This window comes from Megalobrama amblycephala, linkage group LG14, assembly GCF_018812025.1.
Source record: "Megalobrama amblycephala isolate DHTTF-2021 linkage group LG14, ASM1881202v1, whole genome shotgun sequence".
In the NCBI taxonomy this organism is placed as follows: Eukaryota; Metazoa; Chordata; class Actinopteri; order Cypriniformes; family Xenocyprididae; genus Megalobrama; species Megalobrama amblycephala.
Window position 1 is genome coordinate 46243165 of NC_063057.1, and position 24500 is coordinate 46267664.

The 24500-nt window shown below is 39.0% G+C and overlaps 1 protein-coding gene across 4 annotated transcripts; it reads right to left on the reverse strand.

Annotated features, from left to right (window-relative positions):
• Nucleotides 1–1234: 1234 nt before the first annotated feature.
• On the reverse strand, nucleotides 1235–13434 carry LOC125245815 (gastrula zinc finger protein XlCGF26.1-like). 4 transcript variants are annotated; one of them, XM_048156592.1, is made up of 4 exons: nucleotides 13338–13401; nucleotides 11266–11333; nucleotides 10405–10538; nucleotides 1235–2980 (listed from the first exon to the last, which is right to left on the reverse strand). In XM_048156592.1, the coding sequence occupies exons 3-4, from the start codon at nucleotides 10487–10489 to the stop codon at nucleotides 1551–1553; spliced, it is 1515 nt and encodes a 504-aa protein (XP_048012549.1). In that variant the 5' UTR covers nucleotides 10490–10538; nucleotides 11266–11333; nucleotides 13338–13401; the 3' UTR covers nucleotides 1235–1550. The 4 variants fall into 4 exon arrangements, with proteins under 4 accessions (XP_048012549.1, XP_048012547.1, XP_048012550.1 ...); XM_048156590.1 differs by having other exon boundaries at nucleotides 10405–10555; XM_048156593.1 differs by lacking the exon at nucleotides 11266–11333 and having other exon boundaries at nucleotides 13338–13434.
• Between the last annotated feature and the right edge of the window lie 11066 nt (nucleotides 13435–24500).

Below are 24500 nucleotides of genomic sequence, written 5' to 3' on the forward strand. Positions count from 1 at the left end.
CTTCTAATACGGTTATCATTGCTGTATTGTCAACATGTCTAGTTGTAACCTTTCTAACATTTTTATTCAAAATCGCAATTTCTTGATTTAAAAAAAATAAAATCGAGGCAAAACATAATTTCAAATTAATCAGAAAAATCGCCCAGCCCTAGCCAGAGGTCTCTATTGAATCACCAAGGATCAGTGAAAGGATTGTTAAAATGTTTAGCAATTTCACAACCCACAGCCGGATCCAGCTTCCAGATGTCACCAAATGAGCCCCAAACAGTAACCATATTCAAGTTCTGATTGAAAACGAGTGCAAAAACCAAATAATGCAGTGTAATGTTCATATTCATTAAAGTTATGTCCTTTTATTTATAATCTTTCATTTACATGACACAGCAAAGCAAAGGTTTAAAGGTGCCCTAGAATTGAAAATTGAATTTACCTCGGCATAGTTAAATAATTAGAGTTCTGTACATGGAAATGACATACACTGAGTCTCAAACACCATTGTTTCCTCCTTCTTGTAAATTTGATTTGTGCAAAAGACCTCTGAAGAACAGGCGAATCTCAACATAACACTGTTACGCAACAGTCAGGATCATTAATATGTACACACTTTTGCATATACAAGCCCATGTTCAAGGCATTAGACAAGCCAGTATTAACGTCTGGAGCAGCACAGAGCCAAATCAACAGACTTTATGCAGGTAAGCAAGTAAGGACAACAGTGAAAAATGGCAGATGGAACAAAAATAACTGACAAGGTCCATGATATCATGATATTTTTAGTGATATTTGTAAACCCTCTTTCTAAATGTTTCTTTAGCATGTTGCTAATGTACTGCTAATGTGGTCAAAGTTACCATTGTTTCTTACTGTATTCATGGAGACCAGAGCCGTCATTATTTTCATTATTAAACACTTGCAGTCTGTATAATTCATAAACAACTTCATTCTTTGTAAATCTCTCCAACAGTGTGTAATGTTAGCTTTAGCCACAGAGCACCATCAAACTCATTCAGAATCAAATGTAAACATCCAAATAAACACCTTACTCATATGATCTGATATGCTGCATGATGAACACTTTGTAAAGATCCATTTTGAGGGTTATATTAGCTGTGTGAACTTTGTTTATGCAATGTATTATAGAGTTGCGAGCTTGGGGGCGGGGAGCGCAAGGATTTAAAGGGGAAGCACGCTGAATCGGCACATTTTTAATTATGCCCCAAAATAGGCAGTTAAAAAACTGAATTAAAAAAAAAAAAATCTATGGGGTATTTTAAGCTGAAACTTATATTACATATTGTAAAAGAGCGTTCAAGGGCACCTTTAAATAATATTTGATTCTGAGGTATCAATACATGGAATGGAGTGACGTCTCTATACAATCGAAATTAAAGGGCGTAACCAATCAAACTATAGGGGTGGTTATGTATAGATACAGGTGGATACATATGTACATGAAAAACGAAAATAAAAGGCCTCAAGGCAAAGTATAAAGATGTGAAAGATGCAAATAAAAGGGTTAATGAAGAGGAAAAATCATATTTCGGCCACATTCAGCTGCGGTTTGAACGTAGCCTTGATTTTACACAGATACGTATTTTCTTGTGCCATTTTAAATTGCTGGGCCATTTAAAACTCTTTCCACACAAATGACACAAATAGGGTTTCACATTTTCATGACTTTTCAGGTGTATCTGTAAGTGTAATGGCAAAATAAATTTTTTATTACATTGATCACAATTAAATCTTCTTCCAGAGTGAATGCAAATGTGATTTTTGAAATAACACCTTTTTTCAAACCTCTTACCACAATCAGAACACTGCAATTTCTTTCCAGAATGAGTTTGCAAATGACAATTCAAGTCTTTTTTCTGTGTGAAGCTCTTCTTACATTGAAGACAAGAGAAAAGCCTCTCTCCAATGTGGACTCTCATGTGACTCTTAAGGTTTCCTTTAACCGTGAAACTCTTTCCACACTGAGGGCAGGTGTAAGGCTTCTCTCCAGTGTGAACTCTCATGTGAGTTTTAAGATTTCCTCTTTCGGAGAAGCTCTTCCCACAGAGTTTGCAGGGGAAAGGCTTCTCTCCAGTGTGACTCCTCATGTGGGCTTCAAGAGATGATTTATATGCAAAACTCTGTTGACACCGAGGGCATCCGAAAGGCTTCTCTCCAGTGTGAACAGTCATGTGGGCATTAAGGGTAACCTTATATCTGAAACTTTTCCCACACTCAGAGCATATGTGAGGTTTTTCTCCAGTGTGAAGATTCATGTGATTCTTAAGGGTAACTTTATGACTGCAACTTTTTCCACACTGCTTGCATGTGAAAGGCTTCTCTCCGGTGTGAATTCTCATGTGACTCTCAAGGTGTTTATTTAATCGGAAACTCTTTCCACACTGCTGGCATTTGAAAGGTTTCTCTCCAGAGTGAATTTCTACATGTATGTTAAGACGTTTCATGTCTGTGAAACTTTTTCCACACAGATGACATACAAAACAGTCCCTTTTTATGTGAATCTTCATGTGCTGATTAAGGGTTTCTTTACGGCTAAAACACTTTCCACACTGTTCACATGGGAAAGGCTTTTCTCCAGTGTGAATGTTCATATGATACTTAAGGTTTAGTTTTGTTGTGAAGCTCTTTCCACATTGTTGGCACATGTACGGCTTCTCTCCAGTGTGAATTTTCATGTGCCTTTTAAGGGCTCCTTTTCGAGTGAACTTGTTTCCACACTGTTGGCAGGTGAAAAGGCCCTCTCCAGTGTGAATACTCACGTGGTCTCCAAGCTGTCTCTTTTGAGTGAAATTCTTTCCACACTGAGGGCAGGTGTAATTGCAGTTAAATTTGGCCTTCTGATCTGTTTTTTGTGAGGATGTCTTTTCAGTCTGTGTGAATTTTTCTCTATTTGTGAAATCATGATGATTCTGATTTTTCTCTTCCATTTCATTCAGTTTGTGGCTCTTCTGTTTCAGTGTCACCAGGTCTAAAAACAAACAAACAACAAAAAAAAGATGGTATAACAAGGACACAGTAAAATAAAGTGTTAAAGGTGTGTCCTGTAGTCTTAGAATGTCTTATTGTTAACACTTTACTTTCTTTTGGAGACTTCCTAAAAACCTTCAAGCTGGCACTTATAAAATCCTTATCAAACACAGCTTGAGTCAGGTCTGCTTTTGGCCCTCTCATACTCAATAGCTTGACTTACTTTAATGTATCTGAGAATTTTGTGCTAGATATTATGCATGATATCCTAGAAGGAGCTGCACAGTATGAAGTGAAACTACTTTTTGAATATATGAGTTGCAATCTAATTTCTGGCAATTCCATTCCTTAAAGACTGTATGCCTTCAACTATGGCTATTTGGACAAAAAATAACCACCCAAGTCTGACCATTTAGGAACATCCCTCTCATATTTGGAGATGTAGTCCCAGAGGGAGATAAGCACTGGCATTTGATGCTGCTCCTTTTACAGATTGTTAATATTGTATTTTCTCCTTACATCTATAAAGGAATTGACAACATTTTTGAAGCATCTGATAGTAGAGCATCACCCACTGTTCAGGGAGTTGTATCCTTTTAGTGATCTGATTTCAAAACATCTATGATTCACTACCCTGAATGCATCAGGCAAAATGGCCCATGTATGGATGATGCAGTACAAAGCGAAACAGGTTTTTAAAGAAAAAAAATATATAAATTTCAAAAACCTGACCAAATCGCTTACAAAAAACACCAACTAGCCATTGCCTATCACTGGGAGTCCTGTACTATGGAAGGTATTGAGTCTGGCCCTGTTTTAAAGAAATTGTTGTCTGACCTTAAAAACTAATTTTATTTCAGAGCAGCTCCACATTGTTCCCTTTCGAAAGGGAACTCTGCGTTTACCGCATATGGGGAAGTCACACATGAACCTATGTCTGAAAGCCAAGTATCAAACCTCTCCAATCCCATTGGCTGGCGACAGCCTATGACATCATCATAGCGCGACCCGGAAGTTTATAAGGAGCGCCTAGAGAATCAGTCAGTTTCTTTTCGTCTTTCGGGACTGTTGTGTCTGTTTGCTATTGTTATCGAACCCAGTAAAGACTTTTTTTTCTAAAATGTCTGACAAACTTTTCAGGAAGTGTGCTGACCCCTGTCCAAGGTTTTTGACACTGGAGGACACACACAACCTGTGCATTTTCTGTCTAGGCGAGGAGCACGCACAGACAGTGCTTGAGGGCGCAGTGCTGGATGATGATGACATCCTTTCTTTGACGTCATCGGATCTGGGAGCGAGTGCTCTTTTGGCGGCCATCCCCAGAGAGCAGGAGATGGCAGGTTGAGGAAGAAGCAGGTGAGTCTGCTGTTTCCTCGAAGCCTCCCTGCCCAGGGTATGCTGAGCTACTGGAGGTTATGGAATGCGCTTTTGGCGGGCTGCAGCTGCCTTGGGAGTGCGTTAGGAAAGGAACCGCACGCTGATGGCTTGACGAGCGGTTCCTTTCCAGCCATGGCCCGGTAGCTCCCGTGAGCCTTCCATTCCTTTCCTTTCCAGCATGGGTATGTGTCGATGCCCCCTATTGATGAGATGTTTGCGAACTCTCTCATCACGGGGAGTGCACCGACACTGAAAGCGCCGGTCCTGCCGTCTAAGGCCCTTAAAAATACATCACACTTAAACGGCAGGGCATACATGGCAGCGGGTCAGGCCGGTGTGGCTCTGCACACGATGGCGGTGTTGCAAGCCTACCAGGCCGATCTGCTGAAGGATCTGGATCAGGGGCATGGATAGCATGTGTATACAAAGCGTTACGTTTGCTTTGGGTTCTAGCTTTTGCCCTACATATATGTGAGCTTTACTCTAGTGCTGCCACAGGTTAGCACCTGTTGGATTGCACACTCAGGTTGAGTGTAGAGAACCTCACATTCAGTTTGGTTCTGTTAGGTCCCTCCAGCTGAATCACTGCCACGACAGTTATATTGCTTGTACTATAGGAGTTGTAGGCTCTAATGCATTGAGCCTCCTAATATAGCAGCTTGTGTTTTCAAGTATTGTTGGTAGATGGTCATGAGTTTTGCTCACTTAGTTTAATACTGCCACAGGTCTATGCCCGTGTCTATTTGAGGTAGTAGGCCATCTTTAGGCCTCCCTTATACTATGGTAGCATGTTATTGTGCCCCCCTGTAATTGTGTGCTGGTACATTGCCTGTTGGAATGTGTAGAATTAGCTCAGGTTGTTTTAAGCTAGTTACCCACAACTGTTTGTTGGGTTTAGAGCTGGTCCCCTTTAAGCTTGGTTCCCTTTATAACCACTAGCTGGCACCATGTGCTGTTTGGAGCCCTGCTAAGGCCTCCTTTCTAATGGCATGTTGACACACTTCTGTGCTGGTTTGTTCTATCACCGCCATTGGCCACGCCCATCTCTGCTAGAAGTAGGCCTTATGTGGGGCCTCTCGCAGAGTATTGTGGCGGAGTGTGTACTCCTCTTGTTTAAAGACTAAAGGTGTTTTACTGAGTGCATGGCCTGATGGCTTGTGTGGACATATTAGCCACTAGCTGATGCCACGTGTCTGTGAGTTGTAGGCCTTCTGGGCCTCCTGTTAAGCAAGTTTGTTTTTCGTACTCATCTCACTTAGACAGTAAAGTGTTTACTGAGTACATTGCTGAGTGGCTGGCCTCTCAGGGCGAGTTTATTTAGTAAACGTTACTGCGGTTCGGTTTTCTACATTTGCTCTCGAGCTTGGTAGCACTTCCACGTGCTGATGCCACGTGTCTGTTTGGAATCATAGACCTGTCTTGGGGTCTCCTTGGGATGCAAAGGCGTATGTTATACTCCTCTTGCTTAGAGAGTAAGGTTTTTTTTTACTGAGTATATGGCTTGTTGGTTTGTGCTGGTTTCCATTAGCTCTAGTTGAGCTAAATAGCTACCTCATAAGTAGGTTGGTTCTATTTTGCTCCTAAAACTTTAGTGGCCACTAGCTAATGCCACGTGTTTACAAGTAGTAGGCCCTCGGGGCCTTCTTTGAGAGCATGTTAGTGTATTGTAATGTGTACTCCTCTCGCTTAGAGAGTTAAAAGGTGTTTTACTGAGTACACTGCTGGGTGGCCATGGCCCCAGGTTGAGTTGATTTAGTGAACCTCTCTGTAGTTTGGTTGTTGTCCTCCCTGGAGCTTGAATGACTGCCAGGAGCTGACACCACGTGTCTTTCTGAAGTTGTAGGCCTGGTTTTGGGCCTCCTTTAGATCATGATGGCATATGTTGTACTCTTTTTTTTTTTTTTTAAAGAGTAAAAGGTGGTTTTACTGAGTGGATTGTGTTAGGTGGACTTTAATGTGGGCACTCTACAGTCTTATCTGCTGTTACTGTCATGTGGTTGATTCTTGCTTCCAGCAAGATTGGTGTTCAAGGTGCGTGGCCTTGACAGGCCGCCCTTGGTTTTTCCCACTCCCACTTCTGGGGTTGTCACTGAAGCAGAATAACACATAGATCTTTTGTCATGTTGTAGGCTCCTCTCTGGCCTCCATGATTATGTGCCTACAATATAGTCTATCTGTTAGGTTGAACTTTGTACTCCCCTGTGGGTCGTCATGTATAGTGCTTAGCTCCCTAAGCTGGTCATTGTTTGAAGGCTTCCATGAGGCCTCCCCCGTTTGAAGACCAGCCCCCAGGCTGGTTTGTGCTCCCCTTTTATCAGGGTTTTTCTAGTGCACAGCCTCCTCAGTGCAAATAAGAGGGTTTAGAGCACTCAGCTGAGTTCTGCTCTCCAGGATGCCCGTCTCTACACACGGGTTTGAGTTGCTTACTGCCTGTTGAGGTCGCTCTTACTTGCTGTCTTCTCTGAAGTACGCACTGCTGAGACTGTATTCAGACAGGGTTGGCCAAAGAGGCCAAAGTTTGTCCTCTGTCAGACCAGGTAGGCCTCCCTGGTGGCATTTGGGGTGACTATGTCCAACTTCTAGTGACTGGCTGGGGTTCCTTCGGATCCCCGGCCACATTCCCTTAAAGGGACCTTTCTGCGGAAGATTTGGTCCCAGAGGCCTTGGAGCAGCCTTGGTAGGCCTTCTGCGGAAGGCCTCTTTGAGGCTTATAGCTTGGGCTGTTGGCCATAGGGAACACCGACAGCCTTTGTTGTGACCCGAGGGTGAGTTGCTGGCGTTTCTTTCAAAACTGCTTTACGTTTGTCTAGCCTTTGTGGCATGCACTCCCCTCAAGCATGGCGGCGTGGATATATCGTTCCCCATGTGCAGTAAATGCAGAGTAGAGTTCCCTTTCAAAAGGGAACGTCTCAGATTACATATGTAACCATGGTTCCCTGAGAACCTAGCCATGGATTGGGGCTGCCTGCTGAACAGTCCCTCAGACAATAAGATACTGACTGATTCTCTAGGCGCTCCTTATATACCTCCGGGTCGCGCTATGATGATGTCATAGGCTGTCACCGGCCAGTAGGATTGGAGAGGTTTGATACTTGGCTTTCAGACATCAGTTCACATGTGACGTTCCCCATATGCGGTAAACACAGAGTCTCGTTCCCTGTTCTCAGGGAACCATGGTTACATAAGTAACCTGAGACGATCTCTGTAGTGAGATAACGGTCACACCATGGGTTAAGTGTCATGGTACCAAGTATCACAGTGGTCTTGTTGTTTGTTTAGACTTGGTTAATAATGCAATCTGCCTTTGGAAGAATTGTTTAAAAAAATTATTATCAAGGACGGAATTTTTTTGTTGACATTTTCAAAAATTCTGTCTTCATTCACTCCCCATCAAATTGTTCCAAACCTGTATACATTTCTTTGTTTTGAAGTACACAAATACCCCTTTTCCACCAGCACAAACCGGGTGCTAGTTCAGAGCTGGTGATATTGCCAGTTCGAAGTTTGTTCAATTGACGAGCCCTCTAAGAACCGTTTGCCTTTCCACGGGCTAGAGAGCATATACATCTCATCTTTCACAGCAACACTAGCACAGATGTGCCAAACACAAACACACCAAGCTTGTTCAAGATGCATCAGGCTTCTCGCAGAGCGATCGGTACATGACATCAAAGCACCGCGAGAGCGATCCAAAAGCACAAGGAGTTGCATGCTCTACAAACGTTCCCGTGGACCCGCGGCACTCCGATGTCACACATTGATCAGTCCGTGCATCTCGAACAAGCCTTCCCTCAACAATGGCCTTCCCGTTTAGCTCTCTCTCTTAACACAGGTCCTAAATTGCTTGCCCAGTCATAAACCTTCATTCCAGTGATATTCTTTGGAGCTCTTTTGTATTGTCTCTGATCTTTCTTTCTGCAGTTTTCCTTCAGGTCACCATGATTTTGCCAATTAAGACATGTTCCTGGATCAACATCTTTGTTGATCCTGGAACAACATTCCAATCAACCAATCAGATTTTAGGAACAAGTTTACCGTTTATGTCAAGTTTAGGCTTGCAACTAGGGTTTGGTTTCTACATCAATGTTATTCACCTATCCTTCCCCTCTGATTTTAGGAATAAGTTATGGGTAGGTTTAGGTTTAGGGCTAGGAATAGGGTATAGAGGAATAGAGACAAAATTTTCAGACTGGAATGTTGTTCCAGGATCAACAAAATATGTTGATTTTGAAACATGTCTTACTTGTCAAAATCCAATGACCTTTTCTTCAAATCTTCCTCTTGCTCGTTCTGTCTCCTAGACCATCATACGCCCCCTAATGCTGACTAGTTACACGTTTGCTGATGATGTCAGTCCGAACAACTTCCAAACAGTGTTTTTGAAATACAGCTTACCCCACCTTTAATATTGCAAGATGCGTCTTGCACAAAACTTACCCCACCTTTAATATTGCAAGATGCGTCTTGCACAAAACTACGCACCTTGGTTAACCCTTTAACGCGTACGATCACACCGGTGTGATCAGTCTTGGATGGCCCCAGGAGCGTACGATCACACCGGTGTGATTAGAACGTTCAGCGCATTACGTGATCAACTGCCAAATTCAAATGTGTGTGCACGCTTTAAATGGCGCTAAACCAGAGACGGACGCGTGCAGCGCTTTTCATACATCACATATATGCAGTGTTTTCAACCAAATAATGTTCATTTCAGGTTTCAGACATTTAAATACACATGAGTACTAACAAAACAATATATTTAGAGTTTGTAAAATACACAATGATGTCTATAGAAGCGGAAATAACAACCCTTTCCATTATAACTTGACAACACATTTAATTCATATCAGATACACATTGTGAAAGTAACTTAAAAGCTTACTCTATTCTTCCCCAGTTCACCAGCACACTTACTTTCATGTATTTCGGGAGAAGTGGATAAATTCACGGGTTGTAAATCCAATAGATCCGATTCTCTGTGCGGCACAAACTAACATGGCGGCGCCCATCGCTCATATGGCTCAACTAACGCGATCGTTATAAAGGTGTTTAAACAGCAAAACACATCCACTTGCACATATTTGGCAATCGGAATATTAGATATTTCATGCTATAGTTAACAAATTTGTGAATATTTTGAATAAAAAAGGAAAAATCAAATGAAAGCAGATCATCATTCATACAGTGCTGCGGTGTGTCACGTAACAAGCAATGACGCGTCACCATGGAAACCATAAAGTGATACGTTCTAAATAACGGTCGCCTTAAAAAACTCACGCTGGGGGGTCAGACAGAATATTTGAAACTTACGTGCGAAAGGGTTAATTGAGCATTGATAATTTTTATTGAATAATTATTATTGACAATTAATCGATCACCAATTAATCGTCAGCATCTTTAATCATGATATAAAAATTGTCATACGGTTTCATCTCTGAAACTGTTGTGTTTGCAAGACTTAGTTTAGGCTACTTCTATAATATTTTCCAAATTTAAAGGTGCTCTAAGTGATGTCATGCGTTTTTAGGCCAAAACATTTTGTGTCACGTACAGCAAACATCTCCTCACTAAAAAAACACAGTCTCTGTAGTCGCCACAAGCTCCGAAAACGGCAATAAAAACAAACTGGTGCAGCCTGGACTACAAAACATAATAAACATGCTCCAGCCAATAACCGAAAAGAATGATTTTAAATGCGCGTTCATGACTGTTTCAGGAAGCACGAGGGGGAGGGGAGGGGAGGGGGAGGAGGAGGGAGGGTCTAGCTAGCCTCTGTTTTGTTTGACAACACTTCGAACGTCAACAGGAAGTTACTCCACCCAGGATCACTTAGAGCACCTTTTTATTAACGTTGTACTAATGAAGGCCAAAGTGGAAGTAGGATCTTCTCAGATGCATTTGATGCAGCATTAATATCTGTCATGTGATTTAAACATGTCTGTCCACATAGGACATGGATATTTATATATTAAATATAATTAATTTCTAGAGGTAAACATTTTTAAACAGGATCAAATGACTGAGTTCAGTTTTAAGAATGAAACCAACCTGTTTGTGTCCAGGTATCTTCTTGTTTCACACTGAATGTTTCTTCAATCTTCATGTCTTCACTCTCCTCTTTAATAAACGCCATCTTTATAATTGTGTCACGTGGATCTCAGGTGCCTCGCCAGCAGATTTTCCTGTGTGTTTGGAAACTCTGTCATGATTAAGATGAGAATAATTAACAAAGAGAAAAATGAATCCAAACTAAATCTCAGGGTGTGTCTCAATCAGCCCTAGTTCAGTAGTCAGTGCATTAACAGAAACTTCATATTTATGATTTATATTTGGTATTTAATGACTTTTTAACAGAGTTTTTATGATCACTGCAGATATATAAAATATTGCATTTTTGCACCTGCTCCAATTAAGAAGGAACTTTAATCAATAGGTCATTACTTTGCATTTACAGGTGGAGGTTTTTACTCGCTAAAGACAAAAAAAAAGAAAGAAAGAAAAAAAGAGCTGGAACCCACCTTTTAATGGGCAAAAAAAACAAGTTAATAGGAACCTACGTGCCTCGTGAACATGGAAGTCAAATATGAATTTTTCCATGCTCGAGAAGCCTCATGAAAAGGAATTTCATCATGAAAAGGATTTCATCACATGTCTTGCTACATGCAGCAAAAGTCATTAAAGGAAAAAAGGTAATATTGATGTCTCACTTGATGAAAATATTGAAACTTTAGCCACCAATATCTTTATTTCACAGAAGTCAGACTATGCATCTGAATAAGAGTTATTTAAATTCAAATCTAGAGAATTGACAAAGGATAATAGGACAAAGGAATTAAAAAAGGATAGAGATTGCATAAAAACAGAACTATTAGACAAAATTGATAATCTTTGGAAAGTTCAAACACTTACAGGAATGTAAGCTTCAGTCCTTGATGGACTAATTAGCAAGGCCAGTGGAGCTTTTGTGCATTAAAGAGCTAGAATAGATAGAAAATATAAAAAACAAATTTTTAGAATTTTTTTTTTGTCTGCATTATATATTAAAGGGTTAGTTTCCATTAAAAATTAAAATTCTGTCATTAATTAGTTTGTTCTTGTGCATCTTTCCAGTTTGGTTGAGCTTCTGTTCATGTTCACTGATCAATGTTTACTTGTGAGTAAAAGGCTAAATTAAATCTGTTCATCATAAAAAGCTATCAAGTCTCTTCAAAAAATCTTGACTAAACCGCTCGATTCATATGGATTAGTTTTCCGATCTCTTTATGAACTTTTTGAAGCGTCAAATTGTCAGTTGAAACGGCAGTCAATGGAGGAACAGAAAACTGATCTGATTTCTGATTTCATCAAAAAAAATCTTTGTGTTCTGAAGTCTTACGGGTTTTGGAACGACATGTAAATAATGACAGAATTTTCATTTTGGGGAGAACTAACCCTTTAACAACACCTCATGCAAGGATCCTAAGCTAATATTAGATTTTGTCATTCCCTTTAAAAATCTTTGTGAACTCTGACCTTAGGAAGGAATTGCTGTCAGCTCTCCAATATATGAAAAAGGATAAATGTCCAGGTCTAGATGGACTTTCAGTAGAATTCTACCAAAACTTCTGGAAGGTATTGGTTTTGGGAATAATATATTGAAATTATATAATTAATATGGGAACCTCAAAAGATTTGGGATTCATAGTTTTTCTCTATATTCATGGTTTTAAATAATCAAAACATTCTGGGCCTGAAAATATTTCACAAAGAATTCAAAATTTCTCAATTGGCAGCTGACACTGCATTATTTCTGAGAGATGAAAAACAAAGTTAAAATGGCCTTGGAATGTATATCTATATTTTCCAAATCCTCTGGATTAATGTTAAATCTTAAAAAAATATGAAATATTATTTATACAAAATTCTATAGATCTTTCAAAACATACCAGTAAAATACCTTGGCATAGTTCTAAAAATAAGTATTCCTATGAACAATTGAATTTTATGCCTAAAATAATAATAAAAACTATTCTGAATAACTGGTTACAAAGGGATCCTAACTATGTTTTGAGAGAGTTTTGCTTTCCAAAGCTAAGGGCCTTTCTAGATTTGTTTACCAATCTCTCTCTCTATATATATATATATCAGCACTGAAACTTCAAAAAAGAAATCAATAAAACCTTCCTGGATTTTATCTGGAAAAATAAAACTTACAAGTAAAAATAGGACATTATAGCAGACAAAAGAGTTGATGGTGGCTTAGAAATGTTTACATATATATATATATATATATATATATATATATATATATATATATATATATATATATATATATATATATATATACACACACACACACACATATACTTACAAATATATATATATATTTTTTTTTATCTTGGAGGCTTATCTTTTCTGAGATTAAACTCTCCACATAAAATGCTTCTCTGGAACAATTGTCTTATTACCTCTCGGAATGAGTCTTTATTTTTGCATAAATAGTTTGGAAAGAATATAAACTTTGTCATAAACATGTCTGATGAAAACGGAAAGACTTTTGCTGCATTCACGCACCCTCGTATTTACCGAAATCTTGAGGTGACAACGCGTGACGTTGTATTAGGAGCTGTTCATGTCCTTTGACTGGGAATTATGCGTTTTTATGGCACCACAACCACCGCCTAATGAATCTACAGCGGTTAGGTGGTATAGCAGCCACGTAGTACATCTGGGAGCTTTCAGAAAACTCCCATCGTACAAGCTGTAATTACGAGCTCTACGAGGACGTAAACGCTTTTTACAAGCAGGAATCTCGTAACTAACGTTACAGGAATTACGAGGCCGCGTGAATGCACCTTTTGTTTACAATTTCACCATTCCATTTAAAGAGTTTCAGCAAGTTGTAAAAAATATTCCAAATAGGTTGATACATTTGATGAAAAGTCTATTAAAATAGACTGAATTTGCAAATGAAATGAGTTTAAATAAGTAAACACACAAACCTTTCTTTAGCCAATTCACAACAGATGCAGTAGGTAGTCGCGCGGCGCAGTTTTATGACGTCACACCGCTGAACAAAATAAAAGTCCCGCTGTTGTCTAATACCATAGATATACATAATAAAGGCTAGATGTCTCGTCCGCGCTGCTGGCCAATGGAGGTAGACGTCCGGCCGCCGGGTCATTTTTTGGCCAAATTATTTTGGGCAATTATGCTATGAGGCTAACGATATGACAATAACACTGAACAGAACAGACAGGTGCAATGAATATACACACGCACAAGTATTTATGTTAAATCAATATATAGGCTACTACAACTCAGTGTACAGAATGGCAACATGATTATATATATATATATATATATATATATATATATATATATATATATATATATATATATATATACACACACACACACACTTTTATAATATGAATATTGCTATTATAATAAAATAATTTTAATTATTACATGTTTATTTTAACTTCTTCAGGGTTGGGCCATTTACTAGGCTTTTCCCCTCGACATTGCACTGTGCCTACTTCAGAGATCACTGTTCCCAGCTATTTTTGCCTACCATCAAATGCCTGACCTCTTTAGAAAGTTGAGACCCTGTAGTTTCTTAGGAAACAATCAGAATAATTGTGTGAAGTACTGGCACAGAGTTATAGAGGCTAGAATATTGTTTTTTCTTTCTGCTGGATAACAAGCATCTTAACTGACCACATTTCAGCCCTCTAGGTCACTTGATATGACTTTAGAAACACAACTGAGCCCAAGCACCAGGGGCCGGATTCACAAAACATTCTTAAGAATAAAATTCTTCTTAACTGCCAATTTCTTCTTATTTTTTAACTTAAGAAAAAAGATAAGAATATTTTGTATTCCCAAAAAAATCTTCTTAAGAATGTTCTTATCTTTTTTCTTAAGATTGTTCAAAACAAAACTTAAGAAAACTTCAAATTCTTGAAAAGAATGTTCTTAAAAATATCTTAAATAACTTCTTAAAGTTAGGATAACTAAATATTCGAAATCCCCAAAAGTACGATTTAATGAAATTTATGCTTTTTTTCAAATTTAAACCTTACAAAATTATAAAACTTATATTAAACTGTGTAACTACTTAAATATTTTACTTATATAAACCAGGTATGGCTAATTAGATGTCTGTGTTCCAGATGGAAGTGCTTGGGTTGTAATGGGGAAAGAAAGCCAGAAAGGCCTCTTAGAGATCGAGCAGATCTCTCACCCTTCCTGATCATGCTCTGCTTAACTTTATAGGCTCCAGGAAACCATAATTTATCTGGACTTTTGGTAATTTGCAGTGGAAAACAAAAAGGTCCTCTCCACTTCCTGTGAACTGCAATAATGGTTGTGCACGATTCTTTGCTTCCGGACTTTCTAATCAATCGTTTCCTGATTGTTTCTTGTCATCCATGTTAGCTTTCCTGAAGTATTCTCTTTTGATGGTTAATGTCAGGATGCGATTGCTACTTTAAAGAAGTGTTATAATAAAGGATACAATTAAAATGTGGCGATAATACTTTTTTGTAGCCATAGCTATTTTAATTTTATTCGTAAGAAGAAAAAAAAATGTTCTTAGAAAATATTTGAGATCTTCTTAAGAATTTTTCAAGAATTGCCTTAGGAACATCTTAAGAACTTCTTAGTATTTATCTTAAGAATTTTCTTAACTTCTTTCTTAAGAAGTGTTCGTGAACCGGCCCCAGGTCTTGTGAAGCTGTGTGCAAAAGAGATCAATATAGAATTAAATATGAGTACTTTAGACCATTTATTTGCCAAGGTATGTTCATGCTTTTGTAAAATGCCCTATGGAAACTCCCCATAGGAATTTTGGTTACCCAAAATGCATACTGACAATAAAAGGCTTACTGTGTGGCAACTTCTTGGTGTAGAAGCATAATCCTGGTCTCAAAAGAAAGGTAACACTCTGAAGTTTCTCGTAGACTATTTGGATTGTATGTCAGGGGTTCTGATATAGAATGACTACACAAAATATGGAATAATTACACAAAAGTCTCTATTTTTAAACTGTTATAAAAGTGACATTTATTTGCAATAAAAAATAGGTACAAGATTCCCCTTTACAAATATACATAAAGAAATGCTGCATGTTGAAATCCCCACCCTGTAGAGAGAACTACACTACTGTGGAGGACAGAGATAAAAAAAAATGAACCAAAAAACATAGCTTGGGCTAATGCCTTTTGAAAAGGACGGTTTTATTGAGCTTCTGTCGTATGTTGTTGCTCTGTAAGGTAAGGTTAGTCATTTTAGCGATGTGGTGCAGCCTTAGCTTAAAAAACAGGGACACAACTAATGTTAACTGCGTATGGTGGTGGTTGTCTATGCCATACTGCGTTTCGCCGATGTGCTCCCCGAGCACAAACACATCTTCTGACCATATCCTCTTCCATACAATGTACACGACCTCTAGCAGTTTGATGGGCTGTGATCGTCTGGTACTTAGTAGCATCTGAACTCGATGCAGAAGATAGATAAACAAGAGAACAGAGCATCTCATGAACTTATATCATGGACTTGATGGATGCACTGAAACTGGTAGAGTTTTACCTTAGATAATTTAATGATCTGTAAGTTGACTACTTGTATACATCTAACGAAGAATAAAATAAACCCATATTTTCTAAATCAGCCGCCTCATTCTGATAATTTAACTATAATAAAGAATTTGTACTGGGTATTGGCAACTACAAATGCTGTCAGTGCATCACTAATACAACAGTCACTATTTTAAAAGACCTCTTTGTTCGGTAAAGGGGTTTGCCATCTTCCATCTTCAAAGTGAGCAAGTACCCCCTGGCTTTTGACAAGAACTCCCTGGTGCTTGTCCAATTCCTAGAACCAAGGGGGGGCTTTGAACCCTTTGGCTCTGGGATTGTGACTGTTCAAGATGTCAAACAGCCTGTCTGTTATCTATAAACAAATATCTAAATTAACTGGAAGCACTGAAATCATCACTATAACTGAGTGTCAACAGGTATCAGATAGTAAACACCCAAGTATGAGACATAGTTTGATTTCTCTCCATTTCCTCTGTGGCTGTGCTTTTTAAAATTAAATTGCTGCACTGCTTTAAACCTGTAAATCTGACATGTGACAATAAGGGTGCTTCTGAGGTAAGTATGAGGTAGGTATAAACAGTTTTATCCAAGTTCTTGCATATTGTTGAATTTGAGGATGGTCATAATTATTTAATCGTTCCCGATGCCCAAATTGAAAAAAAGAAAACGATAAAGGGTTCATCCTGGTGGCATTCACATTTTAACAACCACCCTCGTTTTGGGGTTGCTGACCAACAGACCAACCACAGGGAGGGTGGGTGTTAAAGGGTTAAAGCAATTAATCACTCAAATGTTAGAAATGATTTTGGTCAATGATGCAAATCCCTAGCTGCATTACCTTAATGAATTCTGAAGTAGCCTCACAATCTTTGAACTCTGCATAGCCCACCTGCTGCAACGTGCGGAGCGCCACTGCCACAGAGCTACTCAAAGTCTGAGCAGCCAGGGAGACCTTGATTGAGTTTATAAGGAGAAATGAAGTGCACATTAGCGCTACAAGATACAAACATCATCAAAATGTATAAAAACACAATAAAGCCCTAGAGCCCATTATTATTGCGGCCCTCTATGCATTAATTATCATACAAACATACCTTCATCTTCTGATTAGCAAAGTTCACATGCTTATCTGTGACTCTGTTGGCAGCATGTAGTCCACTTTTCTTTTGGACATTGTTCAGATGAATTATGTACTTCCAATCGATACTGCCAGTTATGCTTCCAATTGGGCTGTATGCCTGCAGAATCAGATTTTTTTTTTCACTGCGCACATCAAATGTAAAGCACCATATTCTGCACAATTATGTAAATACAATCAAAATGTATAAAAAGCAGTACAGGGTCAACCAGAGCAAATATACGCAATAATGTATGCAACAATGAGCATGTACCTGCAACATATTGCGTGTCAGCTTCAGCATGTGGCAAGCGTCCATCATAACAAAAACATTGTCATGGGTTACTGAATTTGGGAAATGGGTCTTCGAGGGGTCACAGGGGTCTGCTTTTAGATCGCACCCAAGTTGAGTGCACATACTGACATTGAATGCATGACCATTCATTGTCATGCACACCACTCTTATCTGACGACGATGCAGCTCTTCTAATGCATGTTCTACTAAGACTGTCTGTGATTGTGGTGTGAGGGACTTGGTCAAATAATACGCAGTTGGAGCTTTCCAATAACCTTGAACACAACCACCAACCACCATAAACACAAGAACATCGGAAGCCATATCAGTCTCATTCAATCGATCCCCCATGTCCACATATCCAAACATTGTTTGTGTCTGAGGATCATACTGGACGTGATTTTTGATGGACATGGCATCCAGCATCAGAGTGACACATCCGTACTTGACCTCATCTTCCTGATGCTGTCTTTCCAGCATGTCCAACATCATTTTATTGAGACCAGTTCTGGCATCAAGAGAGCTCAGCCACTTTAGTAAAATTAAAAAGTAGACATTTAACCACTAACCCAAGCATCCCTATTGTGGACACTGGACATACAAAAAAAAAAAAAGCTATAATATCAACATGTATCAGCATGAGACATGAGCTGTTAGATCAGTAAGTTTAACCATTCATGATAATATTGTCTGTAGTGCTTAATGTAATTCAGTATAAAATTAGACATCATGAAGAATACCTTTGCAATGAACTGGGATGTGGCAGGTGATATGCCTTTGGACCATGCAAATGGAGCGTAAGGGTAAAATCTCTCTGGGCCTTGGTGTATTCTACGCCCTGCCTCGACAGGAGATGAACCAGAAGATCTGAAATTCAATTCAAGTGATTCAGTAGGTATCCTTTTAATAGTAACTAGGAAGTCAATAAAGAACATAAAATACACAAAATATTCAATGTAATATTTTTATTTTACCTGAGTAGCATTCAAGGTTGTCTTTCAGCTCTTCGTTGATGTGTGTAATTTTTCCATTCATTTTGCCATTAATTGTAATAATCCAGTGAGATTTTTTAATACACAAGGAGTCTGACAACAGCCAGTGCTCCACACAGTGATCAGATCTCACCATCATCGAATCCATCTGTGATTACATGAAGAAACAGATGAAGCTGAGATAAACTAAATCCAGGAGAACTGTAGCCGTGTCTCCAAGATGCTTGAAGAAACCTGCCTGCAAAGATACAGTACTGTGAAGAGTTTTAGGCACTTGTGTAAAAATGCTGTAAAGTGAGGATGTTTTTAAAAAATACTGTTATAAATAGATTTTATTTATCAATGAACTTATATTAACTAAATCTAAACAATATTTTGTGTGACCACCCTTTGCATTTAAAACAGCTCTTGTCCAGGTACACTTGGGCATCATTTTTCAGGCATTTTTCTTAAAATCTCTTGGAGACACGGCCACAGTTCTTCTGGATTTGGTTTGTCTCAGTTTCATATGTTTCTTCATGTAATCACAGACAGATTTGATGATGGTGAGCTCTGATCTCCATGTGGAGCACCTGCTGTTATCAGTCTTATTGTGTATTCAAAAATCTCACTGGATTATTACAATTAATGGCAAAATGAATGTATGGAAATGTGAACAATATTTCCTATTGACACACTACAGCAAAAGATATAAATTACTGGCTTTTGGGGGGTGAAAATACTGACGTGCCTAAGACTTCTGCACAGTACTGTATATATATATATATATATATATATATATATATATATATATATATATATATATATATATATATAAGAGATCACGTTAACCGAAAATTTTCCGTCATTGAATTTCCCAGTGAAATGCTCTCAGACAGCAAATGCTCTGTGAAAATCAATAATATCAGAGAGGTGAGCCAACACTGCAGTCTGCTTTCGTCGCCACTAGTTTGTCGGCGTTGGCTTGGTGTGTTCCTGCCTTAACTGTTTAAAATCAGATCTCCTAGAAGTGGCAAACGCCTCACTTCTTTCTGGGACTTTTCCAAACTCCCTGAAAACTGCAGTTTTTAAGCCCTTCCTGAAAAAGAGCAATCTGGATAACACCATATATAGCAAATACAGACCAATCTCAAATGTTCCTTTCATAGGCAAGATCATTGAAAAAGTTGTTTTCAATCAGCTGAACAAATTCTTAAGCTTGAATTGATACTTTAACAATTTTCAATCTGGTTTTCGATCGCATCACAGCACAGAGACAGCACTCATAAAGATAATAAATGATATTCGCCTAAACACAGATTCAGGTAAATTATCAGTGCGGGTTCTACTCGACCTCAGTGCTGCGTTTGACACTGTCGATCACAACATTCTTCTTGACAGGCTGGAAAACTGGGTTGGGCTTTATGGGATGGTCCTGAAATGGTTCCAGTCATACTTAGAAGGGAGAGGTTATTATGTGAGTATTTGTGACCATAAGTCTAAGTGGACATCCATGACATGATGAGTACTTCAAGGTTCAATATTTGCACCGCTCCTGTTCAACATATATATGCTGCCACTGAGCCAAATAATGAGAAGGAACCAAATTGCCCATCACAGATATGCAGATGACACCCAGATTTACCTAGCCCTCTCACCTAACGACTACAGCCCCATTGACTCCCTGTGCCAGTGCATTGATGAAATTAAAAATTGGATGTGCCTACACTTCCTTCTGTTAAACAAAGACAAAACTGAAGTCATTGCTTGACTTGGTTGTTAATGAATAAATGTACATGTAAATCACCACGGGCGGTGCACGTTTGCATACGTCTTTCCACGCTCATGGGCAAAGGAACTTCTTTGAAAGGCTGAGCGGAATGTGGGAAATGAAGTATGCCCGGGCCTTAACCGCCTTACATAATGGACTGGAGCTCACGGTTCACATCGGGAGAAATGGGAACACGGGGGCACCGCGATGCGACCGCAAAGGGCACTTTCACTTTCGCGATCAAAGTGCATGCTAATTGTTAGGTTTTTGCTCCTAATTCGTGCCTCATCCCAGACCTTTTATTTGGCAATTGAATGAGCAATCACTCAGCGCTGAGGGAGAATATAGTCTCCTTTTATTGATAAGAAAAGAGAGAATATATAGAAAGAGTACAAGGGGTGTAGTATAGTTTCAGCCAATGAGAAAGAGAATACATCATATAGATCATGTTATAGGAATGTGATACATATAGAAAAACAAGTCTAAATATGGTCATCTATTGGTCAGGTACCCATGAGGTCCCTTAGCATCCCAAGGACCTTCTCCTAAGCAGGGACCATTCCCTGTTTCACATTCACTCCTAGTAGAGCCTTATATGGAAATGGTTCTGGTACATAGAAAACCATATGTTAAGACATAGTATACAACTTTGACAGAGGAAAAAAAAAAGGAGCCTCAGTCCACATACTTTCAATGCTGAGACCAACATAAAATCTATCACTACTGATAAGCATTATGCAGTATTACAGTAGCCCATACACATACCTATTAAACGCTCCTCTCGTGCGTCCTCCCCACTGCGTTGCTGGTCGAGGCAATAATCACTTTTGTTTCGCTTTCAGAGATCTCTTTTATAGATGCCATCAATGCGTTTACCTTTCTAGATGTAATTAAAGAAATCATAACAGTCCATAAACTATAAATCCTCACGAAAACTTCAGTCAATCCAGCTCGCACATCAACCTGAGAGATCAGCCTCCTTTCAAATTTCTCGGTTTCTGAATGGACAGTTTGGCTTTGATTGACAAATGCTAACGTTCGGGCATGATTTATATACCATCGACCCGTCCTAAAACGTTAGCATGCTCTGATCGATTGCTTGGAGATCGTGTGTTTCTCCGTTAGAGAGCGCATTTCCTCTTCTTCACATTTGCGACAAAACAGTTGATTATTTACGAACGGAAGCTCACAGAAATGTGAAAATGGTCTCATTTGAAAGAAAATATCCTAAGCTAAAAGATGATATAGTTTGACTGATTGAAGCCCTTATCAAAAGTGCGGGGGTCGATTTCTCTCTTTTCAAAACTGCGGGGGTCCTGACCCCCCTGTCCCCCGTGTCAACGGCGCCCCTGCGTACAGAACACTGCTGCCAGGATTCTGAGCAGAACCAGGAAACATGAACACATCACACCAGTCCTCAGGTCCTTGCACTGGCTTCCAGTTGCATTTAGAATTGATTTTAAAGTACTGTTACTTGTTTATAAATCACTCAATGGCCTAGGACCTCAATACATTGCAGATATGCTCATTGAATATAAACAGTTCACTCAGATCATCAGGATCAAGTCACTTCGAAATACCAAGGGTTCACTCAAAGCAAGGAGAGTCTGCTTTTAGCTGTTACGCCAGCCGCACAGCTGGACCACATTCAAATCCAGACTCAAAACATATCTTTTTAGCTGTGCATTTACTGATTGAGCACTGTGCTATGCCTGAAATGTTTGTAGTGTTTTTTCTTAACACTAATCTTATCTTTCTCAGCTTTGCGCATTGTTGCTACACATTGCTGTACTTGTCCTCAAATATCCGTTTGTGTTACCCAGATACATGGCCTATTGTTATATGTTTCTAAATAGTGCTTCTATAAAATATTGTCCCCAGTCTGCATGAGATTTCACAGTGCACACACCACATGCTGTTCTAGTTGCTGCACGAGTCCTCAAATATCTGTTTTTGTTACCCAGATTCAATAAACGAGGACTTGATGGAATAGGTTTCAGCGTTTGAGAGTGATTTGGACAAACCATAACACAACACAAATAACACGCCATTACACATAGTTTTAGTAGCATGAACTGGTGCCATGGGAAATTTAACTGTACAATTAGAGTATTGTCTACTGAATGAATGAGAATCTTCTTCCCAAACCTTCCCTACCCCCAGCGCAAATGGCTTACTGTTGGTCTTCTCAATTGTTGGAAAATTTTCAAACTTAGAGATAGCCCATTCATACAGTTTATCAACATTATTCTCTATTCCATCAAACATTTCCTGAGAGCCGTGTTTAGCGATGTATTTAACAATCATTTCTTCCATTTTCAAAGTCTTATCAGACTTTAGGGTATGTTGCGATTTAATAGTTATTTACAACATCTTATTTAAATGACTAAATGTTATCTAACCCTAAAGGGTTAGTTCACCCAAAAAATTATTATTCACCCTCATATCGTTCCAAACCCGTAAGACCGTTGTTCATCTTCGGAAAACAAATTAAGATATTTTTTGATGACATCCGAGAGCTCTCTGACTCTAAAGACATTGTTAAAATAGTCCACGTGACTATAGTGGTTCCAACCTTAATTTTATGAAGCAACTAGAATACTTTTTGTGGTCAAAAACAAAACAAAATAACGAATTTATTCAACCTACGCTGTTGATCGACGTAGTAAGCACAGTGTAGCACTTCCGTGGTTACGTCAGAATGCTGGCTCAGTCAACTCATGTGTGGTGCTGACGCAGGAGCCGGCTGTCTTTGTGGATGGCAGTTCCGGCGTCGTTGCTCCGGTGGGGTTAGCTGAATTTGTGGGTGTGTTTACTGAGGAAGTTCCCCCTTCACACTAAAAATAAATCCAGGGGACCTATTACCACAACTTAAATAAAAGCATGTTTTCATGTTAAAAAATTCTAATTTATTTATTTAATTAAAGTTGAAAACGTTATTTTGATGAGTTCTGTTGACAATAATGTAGCAGTTGATTTTCAATTCTCAGCATGCTTTGCATAGGCCTGGATAAATGTTAAAATGAAGTAAAGGAAAGACATGTTAGTGTTTAATGCCGTTATGGTTGACATTTAAAAGAGTTTCTGTTATGTTGGTTTTTATAGTTAATATGCTGCAGAGTAGTTTGTGTGTTTAGGTCGTAGGGTGGCAACATGACAGTATACACTAGTCAAGTCAACTTTATTTAGTGCTTTATACAATACAGATTATTTCAAAACAACTTTACAGTGATAAACATGGAAATAAAATAATATCTCAGTCAATGCAAACAGAATTCAATTCTGCTGTAAAAGCAGATCTAAAAAAAAGACAATAGTGTCATTAGTCAGTTCAGTGTTGATTTAGTTCAGTTCAATAACACTGGCGATGCTGCAAGAAACATGAATTATGAAACAGTCGAATGAGCTATAAAGCAGTTCTGCATAAAACAGTGATGCCATCATCCAGGGTAGCGTTTCCCAAAAGCATCGTAATCCTAAGTTGATCATTGCTCCATTGGTTTCAATGGAGCTACGATCAACTTAAGCTTACAATGCTTTTGGGAAACTCTGCCCAGCTCAGTTCAGTTCAAGTTTTGTGTCAGTGCAGTCAAATCAATAAGATTACTGATTATTAAGAGTCCCCAACTAAGCAAGCCAAAGGTGGCAGTGTCAAGGAACCAAACTCTGGTTAAATGAACCAAAATTGTGTGATTATGATTCCAGGCTGCATTACAGGTCAGATTGTAGATTGATCATTCAGAATATTTCAGTTGGTTTCTTCGGGTTGAACATTGGGAATACGTCATGCCAGAATTTGATGGGAGGGGGAGTTGTAGCTGGCCATAAGGCAGATGACTCGTCTGGTTCACTATACCAGGGGTGGCCCACTCTGGCCCCCGAAATCCACTCTCCTGTAGAATTTAGCTCCAAACCTAATCAAAGACACTTTAAAAAGATAATCTTCAGGATTACTAAAAAGCTACAGGCAGGCAAGTTTGATCAGGGTTGGAGTTAAACTCCATGGCCAGGGCCACATCTCAGTTAAAATGAATTTAAACTGGAACAATTACATTTTTTTGGAGTAATCAACTAACAAATTTTGTGTTTATGCTACAAATAAAGTTCCTCTAACTCTGTGTAATTTGTTGGTTGAACAACTGATAAGTGCCATCTTCATCAATCCCCAGAAGAAGAAAAAAAAAACAAATATAATAATAAATCAGGGGTGTCCAAACTCCATCCTGGAGGGCCACTGTCCTGCAGAGTTTGGCTCCAGGTTGCCTCAACACACCTGCCTGGAAGTTTCTAGTATTCTAGTATTCTACTATTAGACCTTGATTTGCTGGTTCATTGTGTTTAATTGGGGTTGGAGCTGAACTCTGCAAGACAGTGGCGCTCCAGAAGCAGGACTGGACACCCCTAG